The sequence below is a fragment of the Pelmatolapia mariae genome, linkage group LG23 (assembly GCF_036321145.2).
Source record: "Pelmatolapia mariae isolate MD_Pm_ZW linkage group LG23, Pm_UMD_F_2, whole genome shotgun sequence".
Classification (NCBI taxonomy): domain Eukaryota; kingdom Metazoa; phylum Chordata; class Actinopteri; order Cichliformes; family Cichlidae; genus Pelmatolapia; species Pelmatolapia mariae.
In genome coordinates, this window is record NC_086246.1 from 43,693,340 (window position 1) to 43,710,349 (window position 17,010).

The 17,010-nt window shown below is 38.4% G+C and overlaps 2 protein-coding genes across 4 annotated transcripts; both read left to right on the top strand.

The window, feature by feature from the left end:
• Positions 1-1,736: 1,736 nt before the first annotated feature.
• ankrd29 (ankyrin repeat domain 29) lies at positions 1,737-8,582 on the top strand. Of its 3 annotated transcripts, XM_063466609.1 has the most exons (10): positions 1,737-1,935; positions 2,624-2,734; positions 3,028-3,126; positions 5,171-5,269; positions 5,475-5,573; positions 5,951-6,049; positions 6,152-6,250; positions 6,619-6,714; positions 8,003-8,101; positions 8,189-8,582. In XM_063466609.1, exons 1-10 carry the CDS (start codon positions 1,924-1,926, stop codon positions 8,270-8,272), a joined length of 897 nt encoding a protein of 298 aa, XP_063322679.1. In that variant the 5' UTR covers positions 1,737-1,923; the 3' UTR covers positions 8,273-8,582. The 3 variants fall into 3 exon arrangements, with proteins under 3 accessions (XP_063322679.1, XP_063322681.1, XP_063322682.1); XM_063466611.1 differs by lacking the exon at positions 1,737-1,935 and having other exon boundaries at positions 2,628-2,844; XM_063466612.1 differs by lacking the exon at positions 1,737-1,935 and having other exon boundaries at positions 2,628-2,793.
• Positions 8,583-8,975: 393 nt separating this feature from the next.
• Positions 8,976-16,970, top strand: LOC134620571 (vacuolar protein sorting-associated protein 4B-like). Its single transcript, XM_063466779.1, has 11 exons — positions 8,976-9,148; positions 10,152-10,263; positions 10,365-10,509; positions 12,479-12,537; positions 12,621-12,740; positions 12,822-12,978; positions 13,078-13,226; positions 13,480-13,561; positions 13,885-14,104; positions 15,177-15,317; positions 16,021-16,970. Exons 1-11 carry the CDS (start codon positions 9,128-9,130, stop codon positions 16,120-16,122), a joined length of 1,308 nt encoding a protein of 435 aa, XP_063322849.1. The 5' UTR covers positions 8,976-9,127; the 3' UTR covers positions 16,123-16,970.
• Positions 16,971-17,010: the final 40 nt, after the last annotated feature.

Genomic DNA, 17,010 nt, shown 5'->3' on the forward strand with positions numbered 1-17,010 from the left:
AAGCTTGTAGGGGTAAGTACATGTTACTACTATACTTTAAGTTAATCCCTAAATCAACACTCATGACAGCAGCTGAGAAGGACATTAGTCAACAAAAATAAGATGCTTATCATGCTCCTCCTTGGCCATAGTGCTGTAATCATTTAGAGACAGCTAAAGCAGCAGTTGTGTAAATCCCTCAAATACTGGTTTATAATTGAGCACAACAACCATCACATAACTCTGCAAAACAAATTGTGAAAGGGGAACTTTATCTAAATAAAAGTGCCAGTGAACTGATGTAAGAAAGCTAAGGGTAACATTTCTGCATTCAAGGGTGCATACAATAAACAGTAGTTAAAACTTAACCAAAAGCACAGAGCTTGCAGGCATACAGATCCGTTGTGTAAGCAGGATTTCACAGTCATATTCGGCTTCATTTTAAGTCATTCATACTCGATATAATAGTTTATTTTAGCAAAGTTCTGCTACACAAATTTGTATTCTGTTTGGACATTTTGGATCTTTGTTCTGAGAAGATGAGGGATTTATCCTTTCTTTCTTAGAAATGTGAACTAAGGATAACCACAGCAGACTTTTGCTCTCTGAAATAATTTAGGACTAAAACACAAACAGAAAGTTTCAGAGTAAAATCCCCAAGATCAATACAAGGGCTTAACAGTTACTCCAAATCTTTGCTCACTTGTTCAAAGTTTTAACGTTTTAAACACGAACCACAAAATATGACAGCAGCAGCAGTCCACCTCAGACACTACCTGAGCTTGTATTCTGTCTGTTTTTAATGGAAAATATCAGTCAGGAAGCAGCACGTAGTTGTGGTGTGAAAGTATAAACTATCCATCCATCCATTCGCTTCCGCTTATCCTTTTCAGGGTCGCGGGGGGCGCTGGAGCCTATCCCAGCTGTCATAGGGCGAGAGGCGGGGTACACCCTGGACAGGTCGCCAGTTTGTCGCAGGGCTAACACATAGAGACAGTCAACCATTCGCACTCGCATTCACTCCCGCATTCACACCTATGGGCAATTTAGATTGACCAATTAATCTATCCCCACTAACTGCATGCCTCTGGACTGTGGGAGGAAGCCGGAGTATCCGGGGAGAACCCACGCAAACACGGGGAGAACATGCAAACTCCACACAGAAAGGCCCCGGCCTGATGGTTTAACTGAACTTAGGACCTGCGCGGCAACAGTGCTAACCACCGTGCTGCCAAGTATAAACTAATGACTTCAAATATTTCCTACCATATTTGTGTAAATGTAAATCTTTTCTGCCACTGTTATTTGCAGATGCATTGACTGCAAGAAGCATTTTAATGCTCTTATCTTTTTTAATCTCCTTATTCACTTCATAGTTTATTCCAGGGCTGGCTTTAAAAAAATGACCGTTAATTAATTAAGTTAAATGTTAATCTACCCATTTTTAATTTGTATTATTATTAATAATAATTATAGTTTATTTCATTTATTTAGACTTTAAGATTAGAACCTTGGATTAATTTTTAACAATGAACTCCTTATATGTATATGTCAATAGTGGAGTAAAAGGCGAAGTTTTTTTTTTCAGAAATGTAGGTTACAGTGGAGTATAGTAAAACACAAATATTTAAAATTTCTCTTAAGTGCAGTACTGAGTAAATGTAGGTTGCTTAATAGCCATGGCTTCACGCCATAAATCTATATTTATATACAGTTCATCAGTGTGAGCAGCAGCGCCCTCTGCTGGCCCACGGTGTTGCTCCCTCGCAGGACTCACTGCAGAGGATGAGCTCAGCTGACTTTGTGCCTCCCCGTTATTATGTCCGCGATCGGGCGCCGCCAACACCCAAAGTCAGTGCGGCAAAACAGGCGAGTGGCGCTCGGCATCTCGTCTAATGAATGAGTGCGCAGGAAGAAGTATGAGTCACGAATGAGGTCTGCAGGATGTCTTTCAAGGTAAACCAGCTTTCTCCGTCCATCATTCTGTGCACGCAGCCTGAGAGGGCCGCAATAAGGTAATTGATCGCACCTGCTTCCTCTTGAAGTGCAGACTTGTTTATTTGGGGGTTATTGAACGATCCGGTGTGTTTCACTATGAGCCCGGTGAGGTAACACTTGCTCTGACATTTGAATGGCTGCTTACTGGCCTGTGCGATCACAGAGTCCAACTCGGTTGGATTTGCTCCGGATTTGCTGATGTAATAGCATGTCAAACCGCCCGTGGTACTAGCGTGCACGTGAATGTGCGTGCACAAGTATGCCCACATACCTTTATTACCGGTACTGAGAGGAAACAAATCATTTTATGCACATTTGGGACATGTCCCCCTCTTCTATGGAGAAAAAGCAAGTCCCCATTATTCATGAGTAACTTGTTAAATTTTATGGTAAAGACTTAAAGTTAGTACAAACTTTAAACCCTAACTTTGGCTGAGATGTGATGTGATGTCATAAATATGATTATTAATCTCTTGGCACACTTTATTGATGACTCACCTGTCATTCATATTCAGGTGCATCACCACACTGAACAGTAACACCTGGATGCACTCTGCTGTCCTTACTGTCTGCTCTCAGCATTCCTAATGCTCTAATGGTAACTTTCAGGTCAATTTTTGTGTTGTTGTGTGTATTTATCCTCCAGAAGGAAACACCCCTGGCTAATGCTGTGTTTTGGGCAGCGAGGAAGGGGAACTTGGCTCTGCTTCAGCTGCTACTCAACAGCGGGCGAGTGGACGCAGACTGCAGAGACAGTGTATGGACACTGCATGCTGTGGCTGCTCAGATGCACACTTTAACCATATTCCACCTGTGGTAGGGACACAGAAAGCTTCGAGCCTTACCTGTGGGGTTCATGTAGTGCATGTGTGTACCATCACAATTCCTCATCCATTAATTGTTTTCTCTCTCTTTGTCCTATAAACAGTTGAAAGTTTTGCATGTTAAGCCAGAAATATGCAGAATTCTGTGGTTTCATCCCTGCCTTCACTACACTGTTTACCAGGTCATTGCAACAAAGCAAATATGCTGATTAATGTTTCTTTCCAGTATGGAACAACAGCGCTGATGGTGGCATCATACAGCGGCCATTATGACTGTGTTAAAGAGCTTATCATGCAAGGGGCTGATATCAACTACCAAAGAGAGGTATGCTGGGGAAATGAAACCCAATGAATTAACTAAATACTCTTACAGACTCCAAAACATAAAGTGTGGGTAAAGGTGTTTTTACATTAGGCAAATACGATATTAGTGAATGGGCTTGACGGATGTTGACTGTCCAGGCTTTAAATTTAGATGTGTTGACAGATGGATTTATCTTATTTCAATGGAAGCATACTCATGCTAGCTTTACCCCCTTTGTCCAGCCTTTGTGCTGAGCTAAGGAAACTCACTGTCTGCTACCGCTGGTGAATTTAGAAGGTCACTACAACCTGCTGGCACATAGCTCCTTAAAACCCACTAATTGTTGTTTTTACACTTGGATTTTTGTCAGGATTAAAAAATGAGATATATAGACAGTTTTCCAGACATGGATTAGAAATTCGTCCAGACCAAAAGAAAAATATTGAAGTTTTAAACTGAATAAAGTTTTTAGTCTAGGACTAGACTTCCGCCATGTCTGGAACACTGTGCCTTTAACTGTTAATTACCAAGGTGTGCATATGTGGATTTTTCTGCTGGAAGACCCAGGCTAGCTTTACTCCCTTTGTCCAGCATTTGTGCTACGCTAAGCCAGTACTGCATCATCTGGTAAATAACGTCTTAAGATCTTGTATTATGTAAATTCATGTGCTTTAAATTTGTTTATACACCCTCTGGCCACTTGATTAGTTACACCTTGGTAGTTCTGGGTTGGACCCCTTTTTGCCTTGGAAACATTCCTAAGAGATTTTGCTCTATATTGGCATGACAGCGTTAAAGTCGCTCCAGATATGACATCCGTGATACAAATGTCCAGTTCTACCACATCCCGAAGGTGTTTTATTGGATTGGGATCCTGCGACTCAACTAGAGGTTGTTTGAGTAAAAAGGCAGAAATGGATCCATGCTGTTGTTCTTCATACTAAATTCTAACTCTACATTCTGAAAGTTACAGCAGACTGTTGTCCTATTTTGGTGAGCCTATGTGAATTGTTGCCTCAATTACCTGTTCATAGCTGATAGAACTAGCACCCGCTGCTTTGACCCATCTGCTTAAAAGTTAAGGTTTTGTGTTCAGAGATGCACAACATGTTTATGCAACCTTTGCATACCCAGAATGCCTTAGTTGTAACAAGTGGTTTTTTGAGCTACAGTTGCCTTGGTTTCAGCCCAAAGCAATCTGGCCATTCAATCTGACCTCTGACATCAACAAAGCAATTCTTTGTTGATGTCAGAGGTCTTGCTGCTTGCTCTTTTTTTTTTTTTTTTTTTTTTTTTTTTTTTTGGACCATTCTCTGTAAACCCCAAACACAGAGATGACTGTGTCAGAAAATCCCAGGAAATCTGCAGGTTTTTTTTTTAAAATACTTACACAAAGTAACTTAAATCGACTTTCTTGATTTGAACTTTAACAGGTCTACGTGCCTAAAAAGATTGAGTTGCTGCCATGTAATTGGCTGATTCAATATTTTTGTCAATAAGCAGTTGAACACCAAAGAGGCCAGTGAGTTTAGTCTGTCAATTTAGTATCTTTTGGATGTGTTTATATATGGATTTCTCTCACCTACAGGCAGTAGGTCACCAAAGTAGTTTTACTTCCTTTTTCCAGTTGTTCTTATGCTAACCGGCTGGTGTTTCACTGGGAAGCTACAGCAAGTTGCTGCTATAGGTTTGGTGCATATTGTCCTCATTAACTGCCCTACACTTTGGTTATATTTCAACCTTTGTGCTAAGCCACGTTAACTGTCCTCAGGGTGTTGGCTCATTTATATTGGTTTTCACCTTTATGTTTTGGCAGCAAAAATAAATCAAATAAAAATATTTTAACAAACTGTAAAGTTTTTTTCCCTCCAAATAAAACTTTCTATAATGTTAGTTTTATGCTTGAGTAGAATCTTATTTGTAAGAAAACAGGGCCATATGTGCAGCAAAAAATTCCCCCAATTGGACACTTATTCGTCATGTCAGATATTCATGAAAGGTTATATTGTGTACACCATTAGGGTAAAGTTGAGGTAAACAGCGGTGTCTTTTTTTAACTTTCCAGACAGGTTCTACCGCTTTGTTCTTCGCCTCCCAGCAAGGACACCATGACGTTGTAAAGCTCCTCTTTGAATTCGGTGCCTCCACTGAATTCCAGACAAAGGTATGCAACAGGATGCAATGATGTGTATCATGGCCTTTATAATACTGGGTGTGAAGGAGAATGCTGCAGTGCTATCATCAGACTTCAGAATGTGGAGATAAAGAGACAGCGATGCACAAACAGTGCTGCTCTGACTTTAAACATATTTTTGTTGTTGTCGAACACTTTAGTCATTCTTGTGCATCCATGTGTGTTTATGTGGCAGGATGGTGGCACAGCTCTCACTGTCGCGTCTCAGTACGGTCACTCCAAAGTGGTGGACACCCTGCTGAAAAATGGAGCCAATGTTCACGACCAGCTGAACGTGAGGCTCTTTGCATTTACGTCTGCAGCCTCTCACTCTCAGTACGCCGTCACTGTCCTGTCCGTTAAGCCTATTTGTCTGTCAGAAACACGATGGTTAGCTGCACACATTGTCCCCGCAACTGGAATCCAGCCTCTCAGGTTTCTGCAGACTGCTGAGTCAGACATGAGTCATACTGGGCAGGATAACTGTGTGTATCCTTGGTGCCATGGAAAAACAACCTGCTTACACAAAAATGTGCTTATAAATAGTTCTGATGGAATCTTGTTTTATTAATGTAGTCTGTGCCTAATTGGAAGATTTTCCAAGCAGATTTCGAAAATCTAATCGCCACACAAGAATATTTCCCAGAGTGTGAGGTAATTCTTGTTTTGCAGGATGGTGCCACCCCTCTTTTTCTTGCTGCCCAAGAGGGTCATGTGACTGTGATTCGTCAGTTGCTGTCATCCGGTGCCAAGGTCAACCAAGCAAGGGAGGTAATGTCCTCTTTAAAACAGAGCTCTAAACATGTTGTCACCTACTCCTGCTAATTGTCCCTCAATACCTACAACCCCCTATTCATCAATTCCCTCCTCCAGGATGGCACTGCCCCCCTGTGGATGGCAGCCCAAATGGGTCACAGTGAGGTGGTGAAGGTGCTGCTCTTACGCGGTGCTGATCGGGATGCTGACAGACAAGTACATTGATCTTTTAGGTTTAATAAAGTACATCAAAGTGTACATAAAGGGATTTTTACTATTGATTCCTGCCATTCTGCAGTGTGGAAAGTGTGACATTACATAAGACTAGGAGGCTGCGATCTGTCTTTACAGAAACATCTTACCATGAAAGGTTTTTCATTTGTAATTATATTGACATATAGATTGAATTTGCAACTGTATACAGATACTTACACTTATATTTAACATTTCAAAGTTGGATGAGAGATTATCTGTTGGTGGGAAACGTGATATAGTCAATGGCTTTTAAGGAAGTGAGTAACTGAAAATGGACTCACGTTTTTGTGACAATTTTAACAATTGTATGCTTTTTTGTGTCTTTCAAGGATGGATCAACAGCGCTGTTCAAAGCAGCGCTGAAAGGCCACAATGGCGTCATTGAGGAACTCCTCAAATTTTCTCCATCACTTGGCCTTCTTAAGGTAAAACACGCTGCTGTAGATGTCTGTTTTGGGAAATGGCTATGGTTAAGGGACTACTTGTCAAGCTCTCAAGCTTTTCTGCAACACCAAAAAAAAAACTAGTCTGGTACAAACACAGTGTGTTCTTTTACAAACTTAAACGTATAGAACAAGTTGTTTTATCAGCAATTTTTAGTGGACTCGTAGATAGATTTTGCATGTTTTGTAGGATGGATGTTACCTGCTTAGACAAAGTCAAGATAGTGATTTCCCCTTTGTAAAGATTTGAAGATTTGACATCAGTAGAAGCACAGAGAGTAACTTAAAAATCTTTGCAAAATATGGATCCAAAGAAACAACATCCCTGGGCAGGTAAAGCTGTGTTTACATTCCCAGGAATTGCAGATGGAAAATGGCTAATAGCTAAATCTAGTACAATATACAACAGTGATATAATTTTTTTATACATGGACACTAATAATAAAAAGGTTTAAAACAACAACAACAATACTGATATCTTTATGTAGCAGAGTAACTTGTATTTACAGCATATGGCAGTACTGTTGGAATGCAATCAGAAATAAAAAGGAAATCAAATAAAAATAGTAATAACAATAAAAATCACTGCCTAGAAAAAATGAATAGGCCTATAGTGTCAAACCAAAATAGCAGTGTAAATTTTATACCTAAATTAAAAAACATTAAGAAAAACCTCTCCCATTCTTTCCCGTTAAAAATCACAGGAAAGAATCCATAGAACACTCCTGTAGCCTTAGTTAAGTATTACATTTCCAACTGCTCATGAACAGAATAAAAGAGGATCTAAACAAAGCTGAACTATCAAATAAATAATATTTAAAAACATATTAGCAGTGTCAGACAAACCCCAAAATACCACCCACACCATGAGTAGCTCAGTGCTCAAATAGCAAGGAACACTGGTTCAGAGGCTCTATATCCAGCTCCACTAACAATCAGATGAATTTCCTCCGTGGGCAGCCGAGCAGTCAGAGTGGGTCATGGCTGACAGGCCTGAAACATGGTTACAGAGACAGCTCTTTTCCAAAAAGACACAAAAAGAAAGTCAGTGGACCTGCCATCCCCATTTCCATTTTTTGTGTTAAACTACATTATCTGGCTGCTGGCTCTTTCTTTTTATTTAGTGTCCCAATATTAGAGCTGTTAATCAATCTTGTAATCTAATGCTGGACAAGAAAAGGAAGATGCATGCTTGTGAAATGCCAGATACTATCAAAGGAAAAGTAATAATATTAAAGAAGGGTAGTTCATATTTGTGTCTTGTCTACAGAATGGCTCTACTGCCCTTCATGCTGCTGTTATGAGTGGAAATCTTCAATCTGTTCTGCTGCTACTTGGAGCGAATGCTGACCCAACGCTACTCAATAAGGTGGGATAGCAGACAAACAGCAGACAACCTAAGTATATAATCTCATTAGATATTATAATCAAAGTGTTTCCCATGTATCTTTTGCAGAATGGTGAACTCCCTGCAGATCTGACAAAGAATGATCGAATCCTTAAGGTTTTACATCCAAAAATCCTGAATGGACACAGCTGATAATGGCACAGATTCCTGCCTTCACACCTGTCTGTGTAAGGAGGGGGAAAGAAAACAAGTGTCCAATCCACCCAATTACAACATGTACTGTACACGGTGCTTGCTTTTGGTTGAAATTAAGCTGTCGTATGCCGAACAAACCTGGACAAAGTATAGCGCAACACAAAAAACATTTGTCTTCCATGTGCATCATCCCCTACTGGTCTCCTGTTTATTTGTGTTTATCCCAAGTGTTGTCAGATTTCTATATATTTTGCACTCTTTATTTGCCTTTTTAATAAATGTAATAAAGTGTAATTTTATTTATTAATGCAGGAGTATCTGTGTGGATGTGTAATATTTTTTTAAAAAATTACATTTTATTTGCGGCTGGAAAATGAGCAGTCGTGATAAAATAAGGATCTGATATTACATACACATTTTAATAATACAATGGTGTACTAGTTATGTGGCGAATACCCACTAGAGGTCACTATTATCCCTATTAACAGACACCTGTAGCTCACCTGTGCTGTGATTTAATTACATTAATTCCGTTTTTTCCCTCAAAAACGTTAAAGCGGTTATGAACGTACACGTTTATATGGTAAGTTTTGTTAATTAAAATAACTTTCAAATGTACGGATGAAACACGAGAAATTACAGCCGCTGTTGAGCTACTTCATGTCACGTGACCATCGCGGAAGTGACTGGAGCTCTTGTTGATGCGGAAGAGAGACATTTGGGATGTTTGGCTTCTAAAGTTGTTCGACAGTAAACCATATGTGATAGATAATAGAGAAAAAGAAGAAGTGAGCGGGTTTACGGTTTTATTTAAAGTAAAATACTAAACTTTGACCGACAGGAAAACATCTGATGGCGGGCAGTAATTTACAGGTAAGTGGCAGACATTTACTGACAATGATTACATAAGACTGCCCAAATCAAAGAGATGTTAACTCGGCTTTTAATAAACTCAGCTTTTCATTAAATAAGCAACTAGGGATTTTATATTGTATGAATGTCTAATTTAGAGACTAACAATAAGCCAACTTGAATGTATTTAGCCGTAAATTCAGTTATAAGTAATGGAAAAAAAAAAAAAAAACAGGCACTACTGTGTAAGGAGTGTAAATCACTACTAATGCTTTATAGATGAAGAAACTCTACCAATATTTAGTTGGGGTTTAATTGTCCTATAGTGAAACATATTTTCTCGGTGTTTTCCCTTTTTCAGTGATGAAAAGTAGGAAAGTAAAGTACTAAATTACTTTATTTACATAAAAGTTAGTTTTTTGCTACTTTATGTTTCTGTCTCAGGGCATTTAAATGGGCAGAGTTGTACTTTTTACAATTAGAAAACAATGTATAACTTAAACTGTACAGGTAATTGTTGCTATGGATAGCAAAAATAACAAAAACAAAACTTGGCTCATTGTTTTATTATTATTTAAGATGTCTATGAACTGTTAGCAAATCACTGAAGTAGCTTTAATATCCCCCAAATTACCCATTATTTCACAAGAAGAACAAATATGAGGTACAAGGAGGCCTGTATGTGTGTAACATTTATGTAATCATTTTCTTGTTTTCTTTTTTCTTTTTTTTGGCCCTAAGGTGTTTCAGTAAGACCCCACCCATTGGATGGAACAGCCTAGACTGAATTATCAATATAGAATAATTATGTCTAATTTTAAAATGCTGCATATGTAATCACAGGACACCACAATTTAGAATTTTAATTTATGGTGTTAGTAATACTTTTGAATACTATCTTTTTAAAGTGTTTTTTTATAAGTTTACGCTAAATGACTTACCTGCACAAACAAGAACCAAAAAAAATCATATAAGCTCTATGAATGTGTAATAAATCCTTCTGTTTCATCTTGTTTGTTTTCAGAAAGCTATAGATTTGGCCAGCAAGGCCGCAGAGGAAGACAAGGCCAAAAACTATGAAGAGGCACTCAGATGTTATCAGCACGCAGTGCAATACTTCCTTCATGTTGTGAAGTGTGAGAAACTTGTACCACTGTTAGATTTGTACATCCTTTGTGCTGTTTTAAACTCCACTTCGGTTCCGCATGAATGATCTAAGTCAGTTTTTGCGTTGCAGATGAGGCCCAAGGCGATCGGGCGAAGCAGAGCATCAGGGCAAAGTGTGCTGACTACCTGGACAGAGCTGAGCAACTGAAGCAATATCTGAAGAAGAAAGAGAATGCTCCTCCAGCCAAACCCGTCAAAGAGTCTGGTGACAAAGGGTAGGAGCAATCAATAAATCTGAGTCCATTTCACAATGTTTGTTACTTTGTTTACAGTTTAGACTCACTGTTGGAGCTTTGTTCTGCAGGCTGGGTAATTTCCTGAAAGGAAAGGGAAATGTAATTTGGTCTGAATAATGGACAAAGTTGAGAGTTATTGTTAGTTGTCTTGAAATTCTAAGTGCATTCTTTTTAACGGACTGAGAGAGAGATCAGTTTAAAGGTGTACAAATATATATCCATTTATTTATTTAATGTAAAGTTAGATCTGTGACAGATATTATATATAAGATGTTTTTGCCTCATTGTAAATTCAGCTGACTTTCTTTGAGTCTTAAACTTTACTCTCACAATAGTTCACTCAGAAGCACATTGCTCAATCTGCATCCACTTTGCAGATTTAATCAATAAAAACAAGCAAAGTTATTGGAACAGTTGTGCAACAGTAAATACTTATGTATAACACTTAACACGTAAATAAACAATTTTAATTAATCACTTTCCAGTCAGTAGATGCATTTAATGAACATTTAATGCAGCTGAAGCAGGAACATCTGTAAACCAGCCTCTATTTATCTATAAATGGATGAGTAAGTCCCATTTAATGAGGTGTCAACAGCGTTTTTATACTGCATGAAAAATGTCTCATTCAGTCCATTAAACCTTTTCATTCAGCTGACATGTATGTTAATAAATCTGAAGCCTCTGAATTTTTATTTATTATTTATCTGTTGAAGTGTTTCTCTGCCATTTTGCCAGACAACCCACTTACCTTTACAGTTGTTAAATCACCTGCAGATGTCAGCCGGTTGCTATAACATAATCACACTCACTTGTATACACATCAGACAGGTTGTTCTACCAGTTATGCTTTATTATTGAAATGCATTACATATAAACACTTTTACATAACATTTTAACCACGGAAATACAGTTTAATACAGGGTTATTACTCGATGTGCTCGGTTCCATCGGGGTATAACACGACTTACCAAAGAAATGTCTTTTCATCATCTGCAGCATTGCTGTGTGATTAGCTCAGTCTTATAAAAAAACATTAGGTCTAAGGATGGGATTTCTTAATTTCCAACTGCTCTGATCTCTATTTAACTTCAACAGCTTTAACTTAGTGGGTTGAACAAAAATACTGCATAATACTTTGAAGAAATAAAGCATTTTGTAATACAACTCAAAAGTAATTGGACAAATTAAATAACTGAAACTAAAATGTTCATTTCTAATACTTGGTTGAAAACCCTTTGCTGGCAAAGACAGCCTGAAGTCTTGAACTCGTGGACATCACCAGATGCTGGGTTTCATCCTTTTTAATGCTCTGCCAGGACTTTACTGCATCGATTTCAGTTGCTGTTTGTTTGTGAGCCTTTCTGTTCAAAGTTTAGCCTACAACAAGTGAAATGCATGTTTGTTTTGTTTAATATCAGGTGACTGACTTGGCCATTCAAGATTATTGCTCATCTTTGCTTTAGTAAACGCCTGGGTTTGGCTGTAAGTCAGTGTCCAAATATATATGGACCTAACTGTATATATTCTTTGAATCTTTGTCATAATTTCCCCAGAAGTGTCTAACTCTGTTGCTGTAAAATTGTTATGAAAGTGTAAGTGACATAGTGTCACTATCCTTACATGTTTTTTGGTTTTCTTGTTGATTTTTGGTTTACTGTATGGCTCTGCCTTTGTTGGTAAAGTGTGCCACCTGGTGTTCTGATTTAGAAGTCACACATAAGAGAACCATTAGTCAGTAATTTGTAAAGAAAGGATGATTCCTGAATTTAGGTGGATCTATACAGCTTTTTACTTTTACCATTAATTTGTAATATTCTTTACTAAGTTTATTTTTATTCTTACTCCCATGGGTTCTACATTTGTTCTACAGAAGTGTTCTGTCTTTTTCTTGCCCTATGCTTATAACCCCCCCCGTCCTCCCCCTCTCCCCACCACCACCTTTTAGGAATGAAAGTGATGAAGGTGAAGACCAAGAAAAAAAGAAGTTCCAAAATCAACTGTCAGGTGCATATCACTGACATACAATTTAATGACATTTCTTGAAAAGCCAAATGTGTTGGTATTTCTGAACCTCATTTATTTTATAGGTGCCATTGTTATGGAAAAGCCAAACATAAAGTGGGACGATGTAGCTGGACTCGAAGGAGCCAAAGAAGCCCTTAAAGAAGCTGTTATCCTGCCAATCAAATTCCCACATCTGTTTACAGGCAGGGATTTTTTTTTTTAAGTTTTGTGAAAGTGAAGTTTTTCGTTTCCTTTTTTTTTAAAGACTGAAACTTCTTTTGTAGGCAAGAGAACACCCTGGCGGGGGATCCTTTTGTTTGGGCCTCCAGGAACAGGGAAGTCCTACTTGGCCAAAGCCGTGGCCACAGAAGCTAACAATTCCACCTTCTTCTCAATCTCATCCTCTGATCTTGTGTCTAAGTGGCTAGGAGAAAGTGAAAAGTGAGGCCTAAGTTCTTTACATAGTGGCAAAATTAAGACTATAACAAAGTTATTGTCAAGAAAAATGGATCTATTTTTTCCACTTCTGTCTGTCTTTAGGTTGGTGAAGAACTTGTTCTCTTTAGCCAGAGAACACAAACCATCGATCATTTTCATTGATGAGATCGACTCCCTCTGTGGCTCCAGGAGCGAGAATGAGAGTGAAGCAGCTCGCAGAATCAAGACGGAGTTCCTCGTTCAGATGCAGGGTGAGAAAGAAGATACTTACAGATTTGAGCCAACAGCTGGAAAGACGATAAGAAGTGTCATGAACTATGACTCATAGTTCAATTATTCATGACAACTGATTGTTTTAAGCATTTATTTGTCTAAAAATCATCTGTAAGAGCCCGCAGCCCAGAGTCACCTATTTTTTTCTTTATTTTGTTACAGCAAAATCACAAAAACCTGAAAATATTGAGTGCTCAGTTGACTAATTGTGCAAGTCTTTTCTCCTCTCAGGTGTTGGTAATGATAATGACGGAATCCTTGTCCTGGGTGCAACTAATATACCATGGTCGCTGGACTCAGCTATCAGGAGAAGGTCAGATCCACTTGTTTCTATACAAATGATCCCTACCTTTTTTATCTGTGAAAAGCGCTATATAAATTTTATTTTTTTATTTAACCTTTATTTAACCAGGAATGTCCCATTGAGATTAAAAACCTCTTTTTCAAGGGAGTCCTGGCCAAGAGGCAGCACATTTCCAAACAAATACATACAAACAAACAAGATTAAAAATTACACAAAACAATTTTACTTACTTTTACTTACCTAATCACCTCTTATATTACCTAGTACTGTTCATCAGTGTTTTTGGGGTAACAACCAGGATTTAAGAGGTTTAATGCTCGTTTGTGTCTCAGGTTTGAAAAGCGAATCTACATTCCTCTGCCGGAGGAACATGCCCGCTCCTCCATGTTCAAACTGCATCTGGGCTCCACCCCCAATAACCTGACAGAGGCGGATTTCGTGACTCTGGGCAAAAAGACAGATGGCTACTCCGGAGCTGACATCAGTATAATTGTCAGGGACGCCCTGATGCAGCCAGTCAGGAAGGTTCAGACAGCCACGCACTTCAAAAGGGTAAAACCACAGTAACTGTTGCTTGACATGCTCTTTTTTTCATATTTTTAAATGCAAGAAAACCTGGTTCAGGGATCCAGTGGAAGTATATTATTCCAAAATCAAACTAACTGTCATACTTGAAATTCATACACCTGACAAGGTGCTTATCTTATCTTTACATACAACTGTACTCAAAGAATTTAAAAACGCACCACTACATTTCTTTGCAAATGCACTGGTGTAGTTTGTGTTATGTGCAAATCAGCACTCATATATTGCTTGTCATTACCTTTTAACTTAATCAGTGATAAAAACAATGTGGAAAAAATTGATATATCACTATATATTGTGTGTAAAATAACTGCAGGTTACAAAAAAAGACAATCCATAATTAGTGTACCCCCCCTGTCTGCACTGACTTTGGCTGTAATATGCCTCCTCATGGTCAGGTGTCATCCTGTGGGATGGCAGCTTACTCTTCAGTCACTGTTGCTCTGAGTTGCTGCTGAGTCTACGGAGGAGGATTACACTGTTTTACTCTGTTACTAAAATGACTCCACTGGTTTTCTGTGGAGTTGAACTTGTCTGGTGGTTCACCCTGCCTCCAGCATTCCAGTGGGAAGATCCCAGTCAGATTGTACCAGTCGTGGCATTCTTACAGATGTAATTTTCTCCAAAGCTGTAGTGCCTTTTTATAGGCTTGGGTGTGTTTGACAGAGGAGTGGTCATTTGGGATTAGATGGTTAAAGGCATTGTGACTTCTTCCCCAAATTTGTGTTTTGAGACACATGGCTACTCACAATAAACAGTCAGGCATGTACTTTAATTGTATGCATATCAAATTTATGCCTATAACTTGTTGTTTATGTCTGCAACTGTTCTTGAAGCTCATTCTTTGGGCAGGAGTCTTTCCTGTAACTCCAAAATAAACTTCTATCCACTTCCACTTATCCTTATAGCTGTTGGAGACTATCCCAGCTCATAATAAACTTATCAATCTAAAATATAAATTCAACCAGAGGGAGGCAGCACTGTGTGGTGTTTCTTTTTATAATTTTTTATTCCTGTCCTTATGCCCATACTAATTCAGGTTCGAGGGTCAACATGGAACAATCCTGGCGTTGTGGTCGATGACCTGCTGACTCCGTGCTCACCTGGAGAGCCCAACTCCATTGAAATGACATGGATGGAGGTCCCTGGAGAGAAACTTCTAGAGCCAGTTGTATCCATGGTAAGAAAAGGGCTCTTTCATCAGTTGATATTCAGAAAACTACACCCACTGGATAGAAAATTATCCAGCCCAGCAAAATGTAACCGAGAGCTGAAAGGTTAACAAAGTCATTTTTGGTGGCTAAAAATGTTAGATTTTTCAAAATGCACCTCGAATGAGTGACTAAACATTTCTCTCACTGAAATCAGATGAACAGAGTCAGCTTTCTGAAAAAAAAAAAAACATAGTCTGTTTTGTACATTTTTGTAATGTTACAGAGAGGACTCTGAGCAGTTAGCATTTATACTGTTACCCATCATTTTCAATGCTTTACATTGAAATGAAATTAACATTTGCATATTTGACTTGCCAGTGACACAGTGTTTGCTGGTTGGATCCTGCTGATTGTCAGGATTCTGCTTGCATCATACATTATTATTGCTCAGAGAAAAAAATCTTCAGTTACAGGTTATTGGGTTCTTTGCCCTCTTGTTTGTTGTTGGTCACATAACAGCAGCTTACTGGCATTTAACAGTGTTTTGCTTGTGGATGAAATTGACCAGTAGGCACCATCAAAGTCAGTGAACAATTATGAAATGGGTTTTTTTTTCCTTCATTGTGGTTAACAATGAATTGCAATCTGTCTCTGTCAGTTCTCTCTCTCTGTTATTGACAAACCCAGTGACTGTAATCTATTCTGACCTACCTAATGTTCTCTATACAGGCTGACATGCTGAGGTCACAAAGCAACACCAAGCCTACGGTGAACGAGCAGGACTTGGAGAAGCTGAAGAAGTTTACTGAAGATTTTGGTCAAGAAGGCTAATAATATCTTTGTACTCAAAAATTGGACTGCACTTAACAACTATCTTTACTCTCAGTTATGCTTCAGATCATTTGATTCGCCTTTTCAATTGCTGTGTCAAAAATGGTGGAAAATGTCACAGGTTTAATGGGCCAGTGGTTGCAGCAAATCAGTCTTACAGCTGACAAAAAACATTTATCCTTTTGTCACAGTCATAGATCTTTTTTCTTTTTCTTTTTTTAAATCAACCAACCAGTTGAGGAATCGCCTCTTTCAGCCACGTTAATCTATCAATCCACCGAGGCTTGTGTTTACGTTATTTTTTTTAAGGGTTTTTCTTATTATATTTCAAACTGAAGCGTTTTTTTCTGAAACTGCATCACTGTTAGAAAATTATGTGCAATGGCTACAGTGGGTAGATCCTGGCATCTTTCCATCACTACATACTTTATGTAGTCTAAGGCAGATTTTAATACTTTAACAGAACTGGTGTTGCGGTTGACATTTAACAGGAATTTATGCATTGAAGTCTGTGAACACTGGCAATCTTTTTTTCACTACGTACAAATCATTAATGACTTCCAAAAGGATCTTCTGGGATTTAAACTGATGTAGAGAAAATGAAAGAATTTCTTAATTCTGATATGCCGTTGTACATTTTCTTTCAGCCTTCTCCTGTTAGATTACTGACACTTTACTGTGTTCTAGTTATGTTCTGACTTATTTATAAATGAATATGCTCTAGCTGTGTTGCCTTTGGGTTTTAAATGTATTTAAGAATTTCCTTTGGGTTTGCAGGGGTTACATTAATAAAAAAGGTCACTTGCACTTTTCTTGTATTCTACTGGATATGTTCTGTGAACAGAAGTCTCAGGGCTAAATAAAGGAATGAAAACATTAACTTGGTAA

Bases quoted from the DNA above. Each gene is read 5' to 3' on its own strand.
- LOC134620571 (XM_063466779.1), top strand. From the start codon at position 9,128: ATGGCGGGCAGTAATTTACAG. The intron at 12,538-12,620 runs GTGCATATCACT...TTTATTTTATAG, and splicing joins GTTCCAAAATCAACTGTCAG to GTGCCATTGTTATGGAAAAG. The intron at 13,227-13,479 runs GTGAGAAAGAAG...TTCTCCTCTCAG, and splicing joins GTTCCTCGTTCAGATGCAGG to GTGTTGGTAATGATAATGAC.
- ankrd29 (XM_063466609.1), top strand. The intron at 2,735-3,027 runs GTATGGACACTG...GTTTCTTTCCAG, and splicing joins ACGCAGACTGCAGAGACAGT to TATGGAACAACAGCGCTGAT. The intron at 6,715-8,002 runs GTAAAACACGCT...TCTTGTCTACAG, and splicing joins CATCACTTGGCCTTCTTAAG to AATGGCTCTACTGCCCTTCA.